At 43.4% G+C, this 21,905-nt stretch overlaps 1 protein-coding gene across 28 annotated transcripts in view; it reads right to left on the bottom strand.

Annotated features, from left to right (window-relative positions):
- Kalrn (kalirin RhoGEF kinase) overlaps positions 1–21,905 on the bottom strand; it is a 605,871-nt gene that overhangs the window by 216,796 nt on the left and 367,170 nt on the right. For all 28 annotated transcript variants that reach the window (XM_075965457.1, XM_075965466.1, XM_075965494.1 and 25 more), the window contains exons 22-27: positions 20,308–20,490; positions 19,020–19,138; positions 14,245–14,311; positions 13,643–13,752; positions 3,022–3,091; positions 158–247 (exon numbers count right to left, since the gene is read on the bottom strand). In XM_075965457.1, the coding sequence (XP_075821572.1) occupies positions 158–247; positions 3,022–3,091; positions 13,643–13,752; positions 14,245–14,311; positions 19,020–19,138; positions 20,308–20,490 (639 nt within the window). The remainder of the gene's footprint in view (positions 1–157; positions 248–3,021; positions 3,092–13,642; positions 13,753–14,244; positions 14,312–19,019; positions 19,139–20,307; positions 20,491–21,905) is intronic.

The following is a 21,905-nucleotide window of genomic DNA, read 5'->3' as shown; positions in this document are numbered from 1 at the left end:
CTAGTTTCTCAAAATATTTCATCCATGAGATAAAGATTTAGTATGGCTAGTAAAGAAGAACAAGGAAGAAAGGATAAAGACTTATTGCAAAGCAGAGGAGCGCCCCTTCCCTCCCTCCCTGTTCCTGGACTGTTGACAATGGAAAACCACAGCTTACATCAAAGAAGGTGCCTGCATGCTCCAGGATCAGCTGGTTGGAATCAGGCTTGTTTTTACAGTAGGTGACATACATCTGAAATTTGTCTGCCTATAAAGAACAAAGACAACAAAAGATAAGTATCCATTGGGTCCTCCCGTCTTAGTCAGGGGTTCTATTGCTGTGATTAAACACCATGGTCAAAAATAAGTTGGGGGAAAGGGTTTATTTCATCTTATGGCTTGTAGACCATCATCCATGGAAGTCAGGACAGGAACTCAAGGCGGGAACCTGGAGGCAGGAACTGAACCAGATGCCATGGAGACAAGCTGTTTACTGGCGTGGTCCTCATGGCTTGCTCAGCCTGCTTTCTTATAGCACCCAGGAGCACCAGCCCAGGGTGGAACTGCCCACAGTGAGGTTGGCCCTCCCACATTAATTCTTAATCAAGAAAATGTTCCCAGGCTTGTCCACAGGCCAATCTGATAGGAGCATTTTTCCCAATTGAGGTTCCCTCTTCCCAAATGACTCTGGCTTGTGCCAAATTGACATAATGCTAGCTAATAGACTTCCTTTCTTCAGAATGCCTAAAAGGCCCAGCATGGACTTTACAGGGTCTGAATTCCTTATGAAAAGTGGCATGTGTTCTCCTGGCCCATGGATGCTTTTCCCCTATTGGAGTGAAAAAAAAAGGCTGGTGCATAGAAGCTCAGTTTAATATCAGCCTGTGTTGGAAAGAAAGAAAGAAAAATGATAGCACATTCTGAAGTTGTAAAGAATTTACTTATTGATTACCCTAACTTTAAATCACCAATAATTACGCTCTCTCTCTTGAAAAAGAACAAAGGTGATTGAGGCAAATACAACAGGGTGAAAAATGAGCGAAACTCTCAGAGGGAGGTCCGCTTATATTCCAAATGCCTCCACTGGACGGAGTTTGGGAGCCTGTTCTCACCCCGACTTCCGGGAGTAAGGATGAGGGTGGAGGAAGAAGGAAGGGACACCCCCTCTCCTACCTTCAGGGTCTGGACAACGATTCTCCAAGAGAGTGTTACCTCAAGTCCCAGACTTACGTTTGGGTGAAAAGTCACTTATTTCTTTCATGACCTCAGTTCTCCACTTAGAAAGGGAGATTTGCTAACTACTTTTTCGGTTGGTAATGTCTTTTTTTTTTTTTTTTTTTTTTTTTTTTTTTTTTGGTTTTTCGAGACAGGGTTTCTCTGTGGTTTTGGAGCCTGTCCTGGAACTAGCTCTTGTAAACCAGGCTGGTCTCGAACTCACAAAGATCTGCCTGCCTCTGCCTCCCAAGTGCTGGGATTAAAGGCGTGCGCCACCACCGCCTAGCTTTGGTAATGTCTTTTGAACACCTGGGACATCCTCTCCTGGAGGGCAGTGCACATGTGCACTCATGAGACCAGACTTCACTACGTGTCACGTATATCGCATCACTTGGTCCTCAGGCCACCCCTAAACATTGAGGTTTAGAGCCATCCTAATCTGACCCGTGAGCAGACTGTGGCATAGACTGCTTAACTGACTTGAAATCCCCAGAGTTACAAGTGTCCAAGCCCAAAGCAACCAGGCTTCTTAGTTTTCATCAGTGCCACTCAACATATTATAAGCAGTTCTTTCTGCTCTTCATTCCTGGTCTGTACTCACACACAGACTGCAAAACATAAAAACTGAGATAATTCTTGGCAGAAGGTGCATAGTTTACCCAACCACCAAAGGTTTTCTCAAACAGTTTTAGGGGCTTTACACCACTTAGGAGTTAGTCATAATTACTAAGAGACAATAAACTGTACTTATTGATTTCAAAGAGAACAGCAAGATTGACAAAATCAACACAAAATGATCCCTTTTCAATAATATCCTTGTTCAATCTTGCTTTTCTTTATATTGGCTGTGCAGGGGATCATAAATTATTTTTATCAGCATCTTTATGGGATATGTACCAACTTACGCACTGGCACAAAGTAAGTTGGTAGCCTGGGACTTTGTGAAAACCAAAGTCTGCTTAGAGGCAAACACTGAGAGTTCATGCAGTGAAGGCCTGTCTGGGGGTCGGGCCCTGAGCTGTAGGGTAGCCTGGGCTATTCGTTATGTGTCAGAGGGCCTACTGCCTCTTACCTAAGATATACCCAGGTTTGAAATCTAAAACAAATCCACAGTCTTGTCCACTTCTAAGCATTGGTTCTTTAGACCGTGAAGGGATTCCGAAAAGCCATTTTGGGTACAGATTAGCACTCAGGAATAATTGCAGAGCAGAATTCCTGGAGGATGTGTAGTTGAATTTGGTGTCATAAGTGGACTCCCAAATGTCTCTGATTCATATCCTTGAGTCTAAGCTCAGGATGCTGGGCAATGGAGATGCTACTGAAGTTTATTTTTCCAGTTTAGATAATTAGAGCCTGGTATATCGGGCCAATAACTTTGCCTATGGCAACTATACGCTCATCCTTTAAGTCAAAATTGGGGTGGAGAGCGCAGGAATCTGTTCTCTACTAAGGAAAACAGTGTAACCAATAACTGGACAGATGGTACCTGCAAATTCTAACTTCTAAATCTACATCCTGGAGAAAGTAACTGGTGGACTGGGTTGCTACACGGGCAATAGGTTTCTCTTTTCTCCTGACCTCATCATTTAGAAAGTTCTTAGAGAGTCAGAGGTGGATCTTAGGCTTGATTGACATCATAGACACCCCAGGGATGGCTCTGCTCTCCAGAAACGTACTACCTTTCATAGACCTACTCAAGTCGCCTCTGCAGAACCCGGTCCGAAGAGAGACAGGGGACAATGACAATCCTGAGGCCAGGCATGGAGCAGTGGCTCCAGGTGCACCCCTGGAAGCATGGACAGTAGGGGAGGAATTTAGATTGGTTACCCAGGTGACAAAGCAGTGTCCCACATCCTCAGGCAGCTGCTCGTACTTCTCCAGCTCTTTGAGGAAGATGCTGCGAAGGGAGAGAAAGGCTGCATCAGATACCTCAGTATAGAGAACCTCACGCAGAGGATTGTACTGGGGCCAATACAACAACCATGACTCAGCTACACATGGACTGTGTGCTTCGTAAGCAAGGTGAGGAGCCAGCTCTTACGCTGGAACTTGTTCAATTAAAATTATGGTAATCGACTAACTAGTGCTACTTAAAACGGTTCCCCCTTAGAGGTTCATGAATTTGACATGAAAATAGGTAGCCTTTCATTTGATCAGCAATTCCAAGTTTATTGTGTTAATTCAACTACTCTGAGCACACTGTAAATATTTTTTTAAAAAAGAAATATTAAAAGGAAAACTCAGAATGAATTCAAAGATGAGATGGAAAAAAAATTTAATCCTTTACGGGCCTCTTTATAATTTTTAGCTTTCCTCTTCCACTGAGAGAGCAAGTATTGTCATATGGACATCTTTAGGGAAGACTCTAATGATAGGGAGGGGAATCACAGTATATTTTAAAGAGGAATGGAATTACTGGCTTATCTGACATTGCAGGTGTCTAAGTCATGGATTTTTTCTATGCTAACAAATTATAAAGAATTGATTACTCCGACTTTGAGTTAATGTATGAAATAATACTCTTAGATTTAGAGGATATAAGTTCTAACAAGCAAGCATTATCAGAATGAAATTTGCGTTTTAAAATGTACTCAAGATCTTGAAAAAAATAATTATGAGGCCTTAGGGAAGCTTACTTGTGGGAGTGGGAAATGAGGTAGTCTTTACAAAGAGCAATCTGAGAGAATCAAATTGGATAGAATCATCAAGGTCAAGATGTACTCATCTTTTCTGGAGACTTGGAATTTCTCCTTATAATTTATTTATACATATAAGATGACATATACTCCAGAGCACTAATAACTATACCATTTATAATGGAAATATGGTCAGTAGAGAACAAAATACTGGGGCTATGGCATATCCACAGAACTGAATACTTTGTAGCCATATCTTCAACCCCCCCCCAAAAGACAGCACTTACTCTATCTCTTCATATGGAAGATCTCTTAACAATCAAAGTGGAAATAGTGCGGGGTGGGACAAATGTATAGGAGATCATGCTGTGCAAGCAGGAAATATGTATTCTATTTCTAACCCAGAGAACTAACAAAACCATTACCATAGAGAACCAGGTGAAGAAACGGCGGAAACTGAGACTTCTCAATGTTAACTTTTCTGTTTAATTTTAATTTAAAAATGTAACGGATGCATACCTTAAAAACTAAATGAAAATATCTTGCATTAGCCCATTACTTACCTCCACCATCAGGAAATAAAGTTCATTTTGATCTGATTTATTCTGTGTGGTTACCATTATCTATATACCTTGGCAGTTTCTTATAATTGATTCTTAAGTAGTTACAAATGTTATGCATGTTGTTTATGGTTTCAATGATATAGCGAGATGTTTTGGTGGTAAAAATAAGTATGTGTATAAATAAGATATATCTGGAGAGCAAGAATGTTAATAATGATTAGTAGGACTGTAGGTGCCTTTTTTCCTCCATCAGTCTGTAATTTAAAATTTTGTTTACAATACATGGCAATGACTAGATTAATAAAATAAGACAGGCATTTAAAAACTTGAGAAGCTACCAGAAGAACTCATTTAGGTAATAATCTTTCTCCTAGCAAGTCTGAATTTTAGAGTTGCTTAAACTGACTTGTGAATCAAGAACAGTTACGAGTGCAGTTCGTGCTTTAGAAATGTAAACACAGTCTCAAAATCAGTACAGTGCCTGTCGTGCCTGCTCTCGCCTTCAGCAGACGACAGGTATACACTTCATATACATTCTAAAACAGAAATCGGGAAAAGTGCTAAGGACTGCTAGAACTAAAAATCAAAATTAGCTCAAAGTACAAAGGGAAAGACACGTTTTAGTCGTATCAAGGCAATTAGGCCTATCCTTGTGGATGTAGGTAAGGAGGTGTGTGTGTGTGTGTGTGTGTGTGTGTGTGTGTACGTGTGTGTTTCATATACACAGTTCTTTTAGTCTCTTGAACTGAGTTCTAATATACGTTTATTGTGTGGCCCCCATCACAGGGAACACCAGATAACACAAGCATGATGTCTTCTGAAGCGGCTTTTCACAAGGTGTTAGGTAGTTGACATAAGGTGATTCTACACATTGGCGTCTTATATGAATCTCTGAGAAGACATGGAGAGGAACTCAGCTCTGAGCCATGGTGGGCTGCACAGTGCCTAGAGGAGGGGCTAGAACATCCAGGCAACTGGGTAAAGAAAATCTGAGTTGTTCTAAAACAAGAACCTGGGGGGAGCTTGGAACAAGAGAGGGGAGAATCTGGAGCCCAGAACCTGGGATAGCACACTCGGAATGCAGGATGCTTCCAGGGCCTCACTTCCGTGTGGATCCTAACACTCTGGCGTCTGAGTCCTCTGCCGTGCAGGCTGAAGTGGCCAAAGCAGCAGGATACACTCTGCATCCTAACACTCTTCATAGTGTGTAAATTGTAGTTAACACTCTTTGCAGTGTGTAAATTGTAGTTTTGTTCTTGGAGCTGCAGACACCAGAGTAACACGGAGCTCTTCCCTTTCTGGGACGTCTGACTAAGATCAACTGGCCAGGCAACTTCATCATCCATTTTAAGTACACAGTGTTAACTGTAGCTATTTACCTGATCCAAAATGAAGATAACGGTATAATTTTATTTAAAAATCCTAATAATTTAACCAAAGTAATATTTTTTTTGTGAAAAATATCAGCAAAAAATAAAACAACCCCCCCCACAAAAAACCTACAAGAAGATGTTTTGTTTAAAAACCCCAGGAAATGAAAATATTTGCTGAACTAAATGCATGGTATGATTCTATAAGACCTTTCTGTGGAATGAAGGCATTATATATCTATTTGAGAATCCTTATAAGAGATTGAAGTCTGAGGAAATGACTAACCCACGACACGTGTTTACTTTTGGGGTAAGAAAGAATAAGTTTGTAAAGGAATGAATACCCGGACTAAGTGGTAGATTCCAGAGTTGTCACCAAGGGCTAAGGTTGGGGGTGGGAGATATTGATAATCAGGAATATAAGACTATTTGCTTCTAAAATTTGAAGGTCATGAAGAGGACAGATTAAGTCAGAGTGGTCAATATCACTCCGCCCTACACTGAGATGTGTTTAAACTATAGCCCAATAGCTGGCAAGGCTTCCGCAGATGCTGCATGCTCCCCTGGTTGTTCTGCAACAACACCGTGGCCCTCACCACGTTTATGACTGCAGGTAACAAATTGCGGAGGCATGAGCAGAGCATGAGCAGAGCAAGGGGCACAAGATTCTGCATGAACACCTGGGGCTCTTTTAGAAAGGACTAAAACTTCTAAAGACTTGTCAAAACCTAAGCAATGCCATCATTTGTTAAACTATTATGATACAAAGCATTATGCAGAATTTGGAGGAATTTTGGGAAATGACACTGCTGGCATTATTGATAGAACTCTCCCTGGGTTTCGCCAGGGACCCCAGTGGGAGCAGTACCATCCTGAGCTTTTCTCGCGGTACCGCCCCAAGTCAGTTTGCTCCTCTCTCCATCATTCTGGATTATAGCCTCACTGCAAGGCTCGCAACCTTGCTAGGCAGGCTGGATGTGACGTTCAAAGTTAAACGTGCATCCCAAGGTCAAGTGGTTGGAGCCCTTGTGTACACGTGCACATGCTTGCTGGAATGCCAGGAAGGGTGAGAAGGGGAAGGCTGTGGCATGGGTAGAGGAACAACAAACAGCACACATAAACTTGAAGGCAGGCGTCCAGGACACTGCTTCCTGGTGGAGCCAGGCTGCATTTCTGTACTCATACCAGGGAGCTAGAGTTGAAAGAATCACTAGATGCGCAGATTCACAGCCTGACTTAAGAGGCTGCAGGGGCTAAGAGGTCAATTAACACAACAGATAGTCCTGGGTACAAGTAAACAAGGGGAGAAGGTGAATTAGTCAACACAGTTCCCTCACCCCTTGATTACCTAGGCTGAGCATGAACTCTTGTCTCTGTCTCTTCATTTAACTCTAGAAACTTTAGTCTGGGTGAAGGGTGGGCAGAGAGGCGCGATATCCAATCTCAAACACGAAAGCAAGCATTGCTGCAGAGTGTGCTTTCCGACACTTCTTCACTGTGGGTAACTCACGTGATTTCGGTGAATTAGCTATTGTTTGCACGCGTTACACCACATAGTGTTGAAATAAGGTAAAACATAAAAAAGAACTTGCCATTCAATGTTATTTAGCTCTAGTAAGATGTTGCTTAGCAACAAGGCAAGGGAGCAACAAAATGTGCACAACTGAAAGGAACACGACTGCGAGGCACACAAGTTGGAGCGCATCTTTGTCTGGGTCCTCAGTTGTGTGCAGTCAGCCTCAGTGATGGGAACTTACAGAAAGCACGAATAACAGCATCAAGATCCCAGCCATCTTTCCCTAGGCTCTGCTTAAGGCTGGAAGTTATTCTTAGACTGAGGGTTTGGGACCCAGGAAAGTTCACGGGCTTTTGCCCTTCCCTTTTCCCTAATATCCGGGTGTTAATAAAATGACGCCTGCATTCTTTTCTGTGCCATTAGTCGGTCAGAGCAGGTCAGAAAGGTGTCAGTTTCCATAAAACAAGGGGGCAGAACTAGATTATTATTAAAGTCTCCTTTGAGCTTTTCCATTGGGCATTTCCGTGATTTCTGGTCAAAGGAATAGGACTAATACCACAGGCATTGGTGGTGGTGGGGGGTGCGCACAGAAAATGTATACTTTAAGCAAGGTTGCCAGTGGAAAAAGTAGGGGCAGCCTGCGGGTGGCCCCAGGCAAGAGCGGCACAATCTTTTTCTCTCCACTTGGGGGAGCCAGTGCCTCACCAAAAACTGTAGTGTCCGCCCTTTTCGCTTCACGAAGTAAACCAACTTATAAGTGGCAAAAAGGAGGGAAGACATAGACCCAAATCCAGACAAACAAGTGTGTGTTTGTGTGTGTGTGTGTGTGTGTGTGTGTGTGTGTGTGTGGTGTCAGGACATGATGACATGATATATATTCTCTCTCTCTCTCTCTCTCTCTCTCTCTCTCTCTCTCATATGAGAAAACACGTTTTGCATACAGCTCCTGAGGTAGAGCTTCTCCCAGAAGCCCAGTTTTCAGCATCTTTCCCTCCTCTCCCCATTGTGCCCACTCCACATCTCTTAACAGGTCAGTCTACACCCCTACAGCTCACTACACCCCATCCCACCACTCCTTTTTTCCTCCCTCCTCCCCCCCACCTACCCACTCTTCTTCCTCATTTCTACTCTGTCTCTGCAGTTTGGTTTATTTTCTCATCTGGACAGACCCCTCCCTTTTTGGGCCCCCACCCAGTCAGATTTGACTCAGATTATCTCCAGGGGCCACCTCCTTTCTCCCTCAGTCTCAGAGACAAGTCTGTGAGCACCTAACAAATGGGCCAGCATCCATTCCCGGCCATCACGATCCAGGGTGGCTTTGAACCTCACTCTTACAAACTCTTTCCCATCCTGCCTGTTAGACTTGTTACCCTGCCTTGGTGGGCACTTGTTCAAATTGTTCCTTTCCATTAAAGAAGCCATCTCTGCCTGTAAAATCTCTCTTTTAGTTCTATCTCAAATGCCCCCTTCTCTGTTAATGCTGTCTGCTGCTCCGTTGGACACCCCCATCTTCACTCTTTTGAACTGGTAGTTTTGCCTTCCTCATGACTCCTCAGAACTTTCTGCTTTTCACAACAGGTCAGAGACTAGATTAGAGTCATCACTGGATAGTTTAATTTCCTAACAGGAAACGGTCTGACACAAAGAAGAAACTCTCGGAAGATGATCAGAATACGGCTCTGGCCAAGTGTGGCAGCTCACACCTTTAATCTCAACCCTCAGAAGGTAGAGACAGGGGCGTTGCTGTAACTTTGGGGCTGGCCTGGTTTTATTACTTTTAAAACATCCAAGGGTACATAATGAGATCATGTCTTTTAAAATCAGCAGTCAGCACTTAAAAGCTCTCCTGGCATCATGGAATTCTCCCAGCCTGGTCACCAGCACTTCTGCATACCCTGGCTGCTCCTGGCTGACCCTGGCCTGGCCAAATCCTAGCTTCCAGACATGCCCATAAGGAAGGAGTGCAGTATATGGGGGCAGGGGTGGGCTACTGGCCTTGGTTGTTGGCCCTCAAACTTGCCCTAACTGGAAAAAGATTTTTTTTAGGTTATTACTATAGCGGTGTGGGACCCAACTGATGTAGCTGTAGAATAAATAGGTGGAGATGTTCCTTAAATCGTTAACTGTGAATTAAAATGTCTGGCTTTGATGGCCACACTGGGCAGCAAGCACCACAATGTCTAAGGAGTAGGGGGCAGGGAGAGAAGACTGAAGAGATTGTTGTTTACTTCCTGGAGTCCATGTCTGATCCAGAGGAGAGTGAGTGTGTGTGTGCATGCATATGTGCGCGTGTACATGCAGGCGTGTGCATGCATACACGCATGTACATCTGTGTGAATGTGTGACTCTGGCAATGCACTACTTCTCTAGTGTCAATCTTTTTACTATAAAAGAAGAGAGTTAAACCTAATAGTTGAGAGGACTCTCTGGACCCTCACAGTACAGACTGCATAAAAGTACTATTTTCAAACTCATATGAATATGATTAAATCTCCAAATAACTAAAAAGGAAAAACCAGAAATGGAATTTAACTGAAAGATAAGTATTTTAACAAGAAGCTGTCATTATCGAAGCTGAATTATCTAACAAGGAAAAGCGAAAACAATTGTTTTTTTTTTAATTACAAATTTTAGATTAAGCAAAACTTTACTCTTTGGAGGATCTATTTATAGAACACACTCTTTTCTCTAAGTGTTCCAGAAAGGCTTAGCAAAATGCATTGGAAACAGGCACAGGTTCTGTGCCGACAGCACAGTCATTATCTCTTATTTAGCTGTATAAGACGGGGATAAAGTGCAGTGGGGGGGGGGGGTCGAGGGCAAGGCTCTCATCCCACTTCACCTTCTAATTGGGGTGAAACTACTGCTTTTAGGTACTAAGTCCTGCATATCCTTTAGAGAAATAGAGAAAGCAGGGTGTCTCTGCTTAGCATCTGCAAAGACAAAGGTTTTGAGACAGACCCCACCCACTTGAACACACATACAACTAATCTTGGCAGTCATTTTTCAGAGACACCATTTAGCTGGATCCATAGTAACCAGCTGAAAATGCAATGTCTTCACCATATAACCTTTGGTCCAGGTACCAATTTCCCAGTGATACAGATGATTATGTCACTAAGGTGGGTCTGACCACTGTCAATCCTTTCTCTGAATTAGTCTCCCATAGTCCTCCCTTCTCTGCCCGGGCTACAGATCAGTCTTAAGAAGAGTACATTTCTCTGGTAGACAGCACTGAATTGCTATGATTAAAACATAAACAAATGGAGTGAAACAGAGCTCCTGACATACTCAGGCTAAAAACTGATCGTTTCAGAGAAGTACAGTATCCCTAAAGAGTGAGTGGATAGGTGTTATAGCAACTACATGTCTTCCTGCGAAGAAGCTCCCAGGAAACCCCTTCATTTAGAAATCCCATTCTGCCGGTCTAGGCCCTTTGGTAGTAATGCTGGGGGTGGGGGGGAGGAGAGGCATATATAGGAGCTTTTCTCTGTCCTGAGATATTCACAAGCAATTAGTCAATTATGACTTGAATAATTAACATTAGTTACAAGTTTTCAAGATGTAATTTTATTTTTTAGCCTATCCATCCGTCCGTCGTCTGTCTGTCCATCCATCCATCCACCCACTCACCCACCCACACATTCATTCATCTGCCCCCACCCCACAACTATTTACTGTAAATTTTATGTGGTACCAGGTTCATGGTACCAGGTATTGAATAAATAGAGAATGTCAATTGTTTATAATCCTGGTATTTTCTAAGTTTTGCCAATTACCATTTTAACTTTATTTATTAGAGATTTTTGAATTATTATATTCTCTCTACTAATCAAAACCTGTGTGGCATAAGTAGAATGCACACAGCACAGTAAAACCCTAGCCCACAGCTTGATATTCTTGGATGTTCCTTCAAATTATTGATAATATAAAACATTAATTTCTTTTAGTCAGTAGCCTTCTAAATCTACTATAGAGTTCCTTGATTTAAGTGCAATACAGCGATACAGAATTATTACTAGCATCAGTTATCATGTCATACTGCAACACAGGGGCTTTGCTGGCCAGCTAGTAGGATGCAGGATGCGCTGTATAAACACTGAGCTATCCTTGACTATGATGATGCCCCAGGCTATCCCTGAGCCCTCGATTTCCTGCTGCAATCTCCTGAGTGCTGGGATCATAGGCACGGGCCACTAACCTCTGCTTTCATTTTTGTTTTATTCTCTTTCCCCTTTCTCTTCTGCCATATTTGTCTTCTTTCTCTCAAGTTTCACAAAACGCTGCTCACTCAACTACTCATTTGTTCAGGTACCCGATTTTTATAATATTTATTGCTTCTAATTTACCATAGTCGAGGAAACAATATAACCATGAGGCAAAGAGGCTGGTGGGGAGGACAAAGAGATGTTGCTATGGGAAGAAAGCAGTTTACTCTTTGCAACATTGTTTAGTTGCCCAGGGCTGGCTTTCACATTTGCCTGGTTCTTTACAGTGTTCTGAATAGGTAGTACCCTTGGCAGTGCTGCTGGGAAAAGTGTCTACTCCCTCCCTTCACAGAGTGCAGGTTTCAAATGCTTTAATTTGAATTTAAAAAGAATTTGTCAGAACTACATTGTGTAAGCTATAGGTAGGGTTACAGCTATTTAGAGAACTATAAAACCATTTACCATGGATCGCTAGGGCGACACCCTGAAATCAGAATAAGAAGCAGAGCGGAGCTAGGTATTTTGCTATTAACTGTTCAGTTTTAAAGTGAATATTCTTTCCCCTTGATTTTGCAATAGCAGAGTTCATAAGCAGCGCACGCTGTGGTGTCAGGATGTCCATATAAGCTGGTGTATTTGTGAGATTGGGTTAATGACATTCAGAGACCACAGTCAAATAAATAAAGTGATGTGCTCTACCCTCTGCCAGTCTGAGACTTCTCAGATATCCTGGAGGAGATGGGGTGATGCTGGGCTCAGATGATAGAATTTGGGGTCAATGGTCAAGAACAGATTTATTAGAGTCTTATTAATGACTGTCATAAAGACAAAATATCGTGTCTGGAGACTTCCAGGCTAACCAAATAAGGATGTTTATGATGGGTGAAGAAAGAGTGGGAATTTTAATCAATAAGAGGCAGAACACATGCGACTTCAGCCCTGAGTTTCCAGACAGGTTAGCATGTGTCGGGCCCCAAAACTACTACCTTGACAGGGGTGAGTCCTCACGACAGGAACTCTCCATCCCTTTCATGCCTACTTGTGCTTGCCTGGAGGTCATTCTTAGCATAGAGCTCTGGGGAGGCTTCATATTCCAGAGTGGGATGTCCAATAGGGGAGCTATTTTTCCCTTATGACTATTTAAATGTATTGAAATTAAGAGCAATACAAATTGAGGTCCTTAGCAGTTCAGTAGCTACACATATGCCCCGGGCTACTGGGTTTGACAATGTACTTCCTACCTCTGCAGACAGCATCCTGGACAGTGTCATCCAGCCTTGCCTCAGGAGGGTTCGCTACTTGTGCACATGCTTTCCTTGGGACTTGTGAAGCTGTCTTGTTACCTACAGGGTTTCTGTCTCAGCTCACCCAGTCCCAGGACTAGCCTCACCAGTTTTCTCCGGAAGACTCCTGCTCAAAAACTTTGTATCACATTTCCCCCTGTATCTCAAGGTTCTCTGTACTTGAATTTTAGAAACTAAGTTATTTTTACCAGTTGGTCATAGTATTTTTGCTTGTCCATTTACTAACAGCAACTATGTTTAGCAGCAACATAAAGGGTCCTTACATCAAGCTTGGAGTTGGAAAGACGGGCTGTGAGGAGTTAGTGTTCTAGGATTCTATTTCAATGAGAACAGAGAGGTGATTAATGATGTCTTCTGTAAGTTATCAAGAAATGTGATGTGCCAAATATTTTGGTATATCTATACATATAAGTGGTTGAGGGTAAGGATGATGGGGTAGTCAGAATGGAGGAACTAGTTTGAGACAAAAGGTGAACAGAATTTGAAACCAAGAGACCACAAAGGATGATTAGTCCCAGGTGAATGCTGAAGTCAGGATTTCCACAGCCTTCATGGGGACAAAGCCACTCTTGCTTTCTCCGTGCTCTGACAACCATGCTGACTGAGCAAAGGAGAATACGGTCTGCTCCTGTGAGAACTGGAAACGGGCACCACAGAACGATTCCTTCTCCTTCCACTAAGAACTTTGTACCATTGTGGAGACAGAGTAAACAAGAAACTAACTAAGATCTGACTGAATACCGTGTCAGGAAAAACAGCAGGCTTACCGGTGGCTTTGATCCACGGCTGGGCAGTCAGCTGCCTGGCATTTACACCCTCAGTGTGCTCAATGGAACCCCCCACCAACATACTTGTTATGGAAGTCGTAGATCTCCTGGATGTTGCCAAAGATGATGTGCTCTTTGTTGAGGATCCCAGGGGGTATCTCCTCCACACCACTGGTCATTTCCCACAGGTAGGTCTGTAAGACAGTGCTAGAGTCATCACTGGCAAGCAAGCTGCGAGAAACCAAGATAAAAGAGGCCCCTCCACCATGTGAGGCCAGAGGAGAAGTATGAGTGCATATGAAATTCACAAGGCGAAGCGTTTAACAAGTGGAGCAGAGAGAAAACCTGGCCACTCCATCACTCCGAGCCTCAGCATGGCCATGCACTAGCCTTGTTATTAATTAAATCTGTGTCATGGTTTGTATTTTGAAATGAAGTGCCTGACATACTTCCCTTCCCCATTTTTTTTTGGTCTGGGTCTAGTTCTAGCTTGAGAGAAGTGTAGACCTTCTTTTCCAAAGCACCTTAAATTCCCACGAATTTGCCTTTTACTCTGGAAGATCTCCCCAACTGCATTTTTACTTTCCAGCAGAACGGCAAGAACGCCGGGCTGCTCTCAAGGAGTTGCCAAGAGTCAGTATGCCTCTTCTGCACCAGGGCTGGAAACCAATCACCGTAAGACTTACCTCCAAGCACTCATGTAAGTCCCTCACATAAGCCTTCTCCGTCTGGAGCAGTTCCGCCATTATGAATCTAGGAGGAAACAAGTGGGCTTTCAGTTGCTTGTACACACATTGCTTCCTCACCCTGGCACTTGTGACCCCACTTTACCAGTGAAACCCTTCCCTCTCCTGAGTCACTCTCACGCAGGTCATTTGCTCTCCATCCCTGCTTCATGTCTGCGCTCTGCTGATTCCACGCTCTTCTGCTTTTCTGCTCATTTCTATAGTGCTGATATGCAAGCACAACCAACTGCATGTGCGCACAGGCACGTGTGTACAAGATACGGGACCGCTCACACTGCCAACTGCATGTGTGCACAGGCATGTGTGTACAAGATACAGGACCGCTCACACTGCCAACTGCATGTGTGCACAGGCATGTGTGTACAAGATACGGGACTGCTCACACTGTAGCACAGCAGCTAGACCGCAGTTTCCTGACCTCTCTTACAGCGCCCAGAATGCTGTCTGCTCAGTACTTTATAGACTTACACTGAAGCTCAGTACTCAGATTAAACAGGTGCCAGGGCAGGCAGAGATGTCCAACACATCACTGAGCTCAGGGCTTTACAAAGTTTCTGTGAAGAACCAGGTTATATTTATGGGCTCTTCAGTCTCTGGCACAGCCACTCACCGCAGATGCTGTAACATGAGAGGAACCACAGAGACAAGTGCAGATGTGTTCCAATGAAACCAGGCCACTAAAAGTTAGACATGTCCCATACGTAGTCTCTGCTTGATTTCCTCAACCAGTTAGTATATAAGAATCATTTTTAGATTATAGAACTATATAAAACAGAGGATGAGTCCAGTGTCGGCCACAGTTTCTGATCTCTGACCTTGGCTGGTCCTATTCAGTATTTAGGCAATACCTCCGGTGAGATTTATTTGCATAAAAAATCTATGGGCACAACACTGGCATGCTCAGTATTAATTCGTAATGTTAAGTGATTGATGTTCTTCAGGCTCCTGTGAACAGAAGTTTATACTTCATATTTTTCCCTCCAAAGACAGGGTTTCTCCGTGTAGGCTGGCCATCTTGAAACTCACTCTGTAAACCAGGCTGGCCTTGAACTCAGGGATCTGCCTGACTCTGCCTCCTGAGTGCTGGGACTAAAGGTGTGTGCCACTGTCGCCTGACCATCACCCAGCTGTGCTCTGTATCTTTAAGGAAAGGACTCCCTCCTTGAACCCCTAAAGAACATAATGGACTTGAGCATGTATGGTGTATGACTTCATTATTGTGCATCTGTTTTACCTTTTATCTCCATAATTTCTATTAGAAATAGTGCTTCTTAGCTGGCGTAGGATAAACTAATTTAGTAAAAACTATACATTTACACATTTATCTTCCATTTTCAGTATCAGGTTTTCACATAGTTCATGCTGAGAACTCCTATTTTCAGGTGTTCCATCACATGAAAAATTTGAGAAACTATATCCCCAAGGTGTGTCCTTTTGAAAACATGACCAGAAATCCTGTGTGGGCAGTATCATTCAGGCGATCTTCATCTTGGTGGTTTTTCCCTAAAGCAATGTCTCACTCTAACGGTGGCTGTCTGTTAACGGATTGATTTAAAGACTTCACTTTCACAGAAGTCAATTAGCCACTCTCTTCTTATTCTTCCTCTGTTGGGAGAGAGGAAAGAGTGTGAATATTGGAGTAAACAAGCAGGAACTGAATTACGGGTCTGTCAATCACTAGACATAAGATCAGATTCTCTAGACCACAGCTGACCACCCAGGACTGCTGCAAGGATTGAGTAAGATGGTGTGAGAAAAGTGCCTGGTGCAGAGGATCCTGGGAAACGCTCAGAGGTTAGGCCTGTAGGCCGCTATGAAACCGGGAACAATCTGAAGGAGCACAGCTGGCCCTGGGAAGACACCTTTGGTGTTTGCATTGGCTTTCCTTTCTTCTTGTTCTTTCTTTTCTCTCTGTTTCTTCTATGCTAACCTTCTTTACAATACACTCCTTCATTTTCTCCACTGTCTCAGAAAGAAGTCAGGAGGGCTGGCCAAATACAATTCTCTCCTTGGCTTCTCTGTTATGGCTTGAACTGCATCCCTCAGCATTAGTCTATCCAAATCCCAACTCTCCGTTCCTCAGATCTATTGGAAATAACCATTGGAGTATGAGTAGGATGGGTCTCAGTCCGAAATGGCCAATGTCCTTACAGGAGGGGAGATTTGCACACAGGCACAAATATTCGGGAAGACTGTCACAAGAATATGAACATTCCACTAACAAGTTAGGAGAAGGGCTTGGAGCGGATCTTTTCCCACTACCCTCAGAGAAAACTGAACCTCCTCACTCCTAGGTTTCAGCTCTCGGGCTTCAGGACAAGTAAGTTTCTGTTGGTGAAGTCACCCAAGTTGTGGCTCTTTGCTACGCAGATTTATAACCAACACAACCTCACACGAAAGACTCTGACTCTCCACACCAGCGCTTGTTTCTTCAGGCTTAAGGAAGCTGTAATCCCCTTTTCATTTTGATAACATTAACTACTTAATCCCAGACACATTGGTGTCTTTCGAGCATCACTCAGACTATCATCAAATATTCTTTATAAAGCTCCTCCCATGATCTCTGCATAAGGGTGATTTTTATACCCTCAGCTTAAAGAAAATAAAATATCAAGATATCTTAAGATTGACATAGCTCATTCTTCCTGTCGTTCTTGAATGTGAAATGTGGTTCAATAACCACCTCCTAACCAACCAATCAGGACAGCAATGTGTTTTTGCCTTGCTGAGGTCAAGATTTACTGAGAATGTATCCTTAAGGGATGAATCTAGGATCCCTGTGGGTACCCCAATCTACAACTGTTCAAGTTCCTTCTGTAAAATGGCATAGTATATGCATATAATTTACACACATCTCCCATATACTTTATATCACTTCTAGATTACTTATACCCAAGACAGTGTAAGTGCTACACAAATAATTGCTATATTGTACTGCTTAGGAAAAATGACATGAAAATAGTCTGCGCATGTTCAGTACAGGCAGTTTTTTCCCTGAATATTTCCAACCCAGGGCTAGTTAAATGGGAGGATGTGGACTCATGAATATAAAGGCCTGGCTGGACTTGGAGAACAGAGCAAGAATCTAATGATAAACTGGTCCTAGCTCTCTAAATGGATTCTGGCCCTAGCCATTCTTATTCTGAGAAAAATAGGATTCAATACATGGAAATCTCAGGCAACTTCAGATTCTTCCATAATGTTTGAATCTTAGCATCTTCTATCTCGCTGCCTCTTATCCCTATGGGCCAACTGTGACACAGGAGTAAACTCAGGTATCACCTTTACCTCTGACCTCCAAAATTCACTCTCAAGGCCAAATTCAGGGTGCATATTTCTTTCCATTTAAAATATTATTCACCAGGCAAAGACTGAAATCCAGATATAAACTACAATTGTTTTTCCTTCCTTTCTTCCTTCTTTCCTTCCTTTTCTCTCTCTTCCTCCCCCTCCCTCACTTCTTTCTTTCTTTCTTTCTTTCTTTCTTTCTTTCTTTCTTTCTTTCTTTCTTTCTTTCTTCCTTTCTTTTTAAATGTAACTCAGACTGGCCCTCAAACTGCCAGTCTTCCTGTCTTAACCTCCTGAGTGATGGTATGAGAGCTATGTGCCACTGTATTCAGCTATGGGGTTTATTTATTACATAATTTTGGGTACCTTCTTGTCTCAGAACTAAGGTTTCAGTTCCAGATCCAAAAGTATTCCATAAATGCCTCTTCCACAACCGTGGTATACCTGTTACTCTGGCAACCCCTGGTTTATATAAGAGGGTATAAAATAATCCTATCACAGAAGAGTTTATATTCTAGTTAGTGAGACATGATCACATAACAAGTAAAAGAAGAATAGATGTTCAGAAAGGAATGGAACAAGGGCGGCAGGGGATGTAGTAGGAGTTCATAAAAGCATGTAGTATGAGCTGGACTTTAAAGGATCCATAGAGTGGAAAAGGGGGGACCAAATAAAACCACACACACACACACACACACACACACACACCGAGAGAGAGAGAGAGAGAGAGAGAGAGAGAGAGAGAGAGAGAGAGAGAGAGAGAGAGAGGGAGAGAGAGAGGAGAAAAACACCAAAACAAAACCAAAAGGGTAGGGTGCTAGGCTGGAAAACTGCATGAATAACTGTATTTAACGTTCTTGTCAATGAGGGAGTCAGTGACAGTGGCCTGTCTAAAGTGTGTCACGTGACCTGGGAAGCGCTCTGAAATAAAACTGACTTAGGTGGGGCCAGATGGTGGGTGTTGAGTCTGATCATTATTCAGAGGGCAATAGGAAACCATCTGAAATTTGGAGCTAGTGAGAGACACTGGAGGGAACCATGTGTATGCAATGATGAAGAGGCAGAATTCTGGTTCTATTTATTACACACTGATCTCGGCATTGGGGAGAGTTGCTTAGCTTCCCTGCTCTGGATTTCTGTTACGTGAAGTGGTTTGGTTTGGTTACTGTTGAGTTTACTGTGAAGTAAAATTTGATGTTCCAAGGGGTAGGTGTCCCCCAGGAAGTCCCTGCTACATGAAGAGCACTTGGGTTTAGTAGGGAATGGAGAGGCTGAGAGATCTCCAGTGAGTCTCTCTCCTCAATGGCCATCCCCACATCTGCAGGTAGACCAGATGACATTGTCACAAGGGATGGGTAGCAGGGAAGAGTAAGGAAGAGCCTGCTCGCTGCAGGGGGAGTTCCACCTCCCCCCACCCACACACATACTCTTTCTTCCGAGCTGACTTCCGCTTCTCTTCATTGACCTCGTGGTTAGCGTCCCGGAGCTTAACCTCACGATCCGAAAGGCTTGCTGGGATGATGTCCAGTTCTAGGTCCTTGTTATCCTGCATGAGAAGTGTCACAGAGGCCAGGTCACCTTGGTGAGGTTTTAGGGAAGCGGTGTAAACAACCTCATGGAAGATGACGAGATGAGGGGGGTCCCACAAGGTCCCGCCCACAAGCCTTCTTCATAGGGCAATTCTTGCTTTCAAGCAAAAAAAAAAAAAAAGGTATAGGATGTTGTAGCCAAACATTTAGTGCTACTATCTGTAGCTACAGACATTACGTATCTGATTTCCAGACCTCTGATCTTGATTAAATCTAAACAGAAACTAGCCAGAATTGGTTCTTCATCAATAAAATAAATGTGAAACAGAAATACAGGAAAACACTGAAAAACCTCTCATTTGTCAAGAGAAAATAACTTAAAAAAAAAAACTAAACAAGCAGTTTCCTGTGGAAACAGGAGCAGAATACCCAGTCAGTGACTAAACCCTGTTGCTCGTCCCTGCTTGCTTAAGCCATCTTTGGTATTGTGTATGATGGGACTCCACCATACGCACACAAAAAAACCCTCATGCCGGGGGGAGACATTATGAGCCTCAAATTTTAGTGGTTTGACCACTTTACTAAGGCTGCTCTGCCTCAGCCCATGGGGTGGTTTAAAGATATATGAGTTAGAACTCCTAGGATTAAGTGATAGACTGGATTTAGCTTTTTAATTCATAGGTCACTGACCTCTATTATAAAAAAGAGATTAGAAGTCCGTTTTCCTTTGTTTCGTGGAACTTCGTACCCTCTTTCAGTTGAAGTGTCAAACAGCCCTCGCACAAACTGTGACCCTTATTCCTGAGATCCATTTGCATACATGCTAGGGACTCTAATCATTGGCTCATTAGCATAATTGGTTAGATGACAGTGCTGATGAGATCAAAGTAAAGGGTTTTGTCCTCAGAGCCAACAGTTAACTACACAGGAAAAATATAACAAAACCAAACCTCTGCTTTTTATTCATAGGTCTGGCTCCTGGCTAGCCAATTTTGTAGTACATAGATCATGGGTGTGTGTGTTGGGGGGGGGCTTGAAATGAATGAATCAGTAAGAGTCCCCCAAACCTATTTAAACTGCACGAGGTTCATAGGGTTCACAGCTCAGAAATGTGCTCCCTCAATGAGGTTAGCGGTACTGAGGGAGAGAAGGGAAGGAGATCCGGCGGACAGCACCTGATACGCACCTCCGTGTTGACTCCCAGGGCTTTCTCCAGGGTGTACCGGTACTTGCCCATCCTCAGTGAGAAATCTCGGTAGTGCTTGTCCACTGTGGTCACCCATTTCCTTATCTCTGTGGCATGGATGTGGCCCTTTTCCACAAAGCTGTCCGCTAGCTGGATCAGAAGCTTCACCTTCTCCTTCGTTTGCTGCCCGAGAGATGGCCTAACGTTACTGGATCACATTATTCTCGGGCCCCTTTGCCCTAAGCCCTCCTCTGCTCTGCCCAGCAGCCATAGGTACCTCAGCTGAGAACCGGCTTTGCATGACAACTTTGTCGCTTACCTTTTAGGGAGCCTAGAGCAAATTATTTAAATCTCCCATGCTCTGTTGGTTCCTTTACCCATAGGAATCATAACAGTACCTGCTTCATAAAGTTACCACAAAACATTAAAGGGCCAACAATATCTACTGCCTAGACTATTTCTGGAGCACAGCAGGTGTGCACAGGGGCCACTGTAAGAACCCGGCTGTGGACCACTGTCTTCCAGGCAGGATGTGGCCACACCCTCTTAGACTGCCAGCAGCTGTGATGGCCTAAAGGAAAACTGTACAAGATTGAGCCTATTGACCTTCCATCATGAAGGATGGGTAGGGCTCCGGAGACCCTACTCTTCCCAAGGATTTTAGACAGTTAAAGGTCATTGGGGGAAGGATTCACAAGGCCATGCCAAGTCTAAAAGACACATAGCAGTTGCTGGGATCAGTGACATTTCCTCCACTGGCGTAGTGGCCTGTAAGTTTTCCACAGTCCTGTAAGTAACCTTTCACACATGTTCCTATTGAGCAGAACTGCTTCTTTGGTATGTCTCCCTAGTTCCTTATCTAGGCGATAAGGCGTTTGCTCACGTCTCCAGAAAAGGTTCATTCAACTAGTTAAGTCAGAGATGTTGGCCATTGCTATTGATGTGAGGTTCTCTTAAACCAACATAGTGATTTGGTGACTTATAGAACATGTTACGAACACACCTGAGACTCATGTGTGTTTTAAGGCATCCTTAGGAAGTATGCAGGGGTGATGGACAAGTCTCTGCAAGCCAGATGCAAAATCCCGAGGTTCAGCTTGCAGAGCTCGTCCAAATTCATACCACCAACAGGGACAGCAGCATTTGTCGCTGATCCTTTGTTCCTAGTCCCGGCCTGTCTCTGTACCCGAGGCAGGCACTAAACGTGCAAGCTGGCACGGGTTAGCATCTGATGAACCTAATTCACAGACTCCTATCTGCTCTACTATGAGATTCTGTCTTTGTTTCTGTTCCAGGGAGATAAAGTGATTAATGTAGTCAGTGCCTATTACAGGGCTAACCAGCTAAAAGTCTGACAGGTGTTGAGTTAACTTCATTTGTAAAGAATTTGTTCAGCATTTCTTCCGTCTACAGTCCTCTGCAGAGAGCTGTGGGTTGAGCTTGGGGGGTAAACAAATGGAGAAATAAAAAAAAAAGTATTCATTTGCCCTACCTAAAATCTCCAGAGGGGACAAGATTTTCATACAAAATAGTTGGCAGCTCGGGGCATCATGTAATTGAATGTCAAAGTGAGAAGTGTGTCACGGCAGAGGGACTTT

This window comes from Microtus pennsylvanicus, chromosome 1 (genome assembly GCF_037038515.1).
Source record: "Microtus pennsylvanicus isolate mMicPen1 chromosome 1, mMicPen1.hap1, whole genome shotgun sequence".
NCBI lineage: Eukaryota > Metazoa > Chordata > Mammalia > Rodentia > Cricetidae > Microtus > Microtus pennsylvanicus.
The sequence above is the reverse complement of the archived record's forward strand: the minus strand, read 5'-3'. Positions and strand labels throughout refer to the sequence as shown.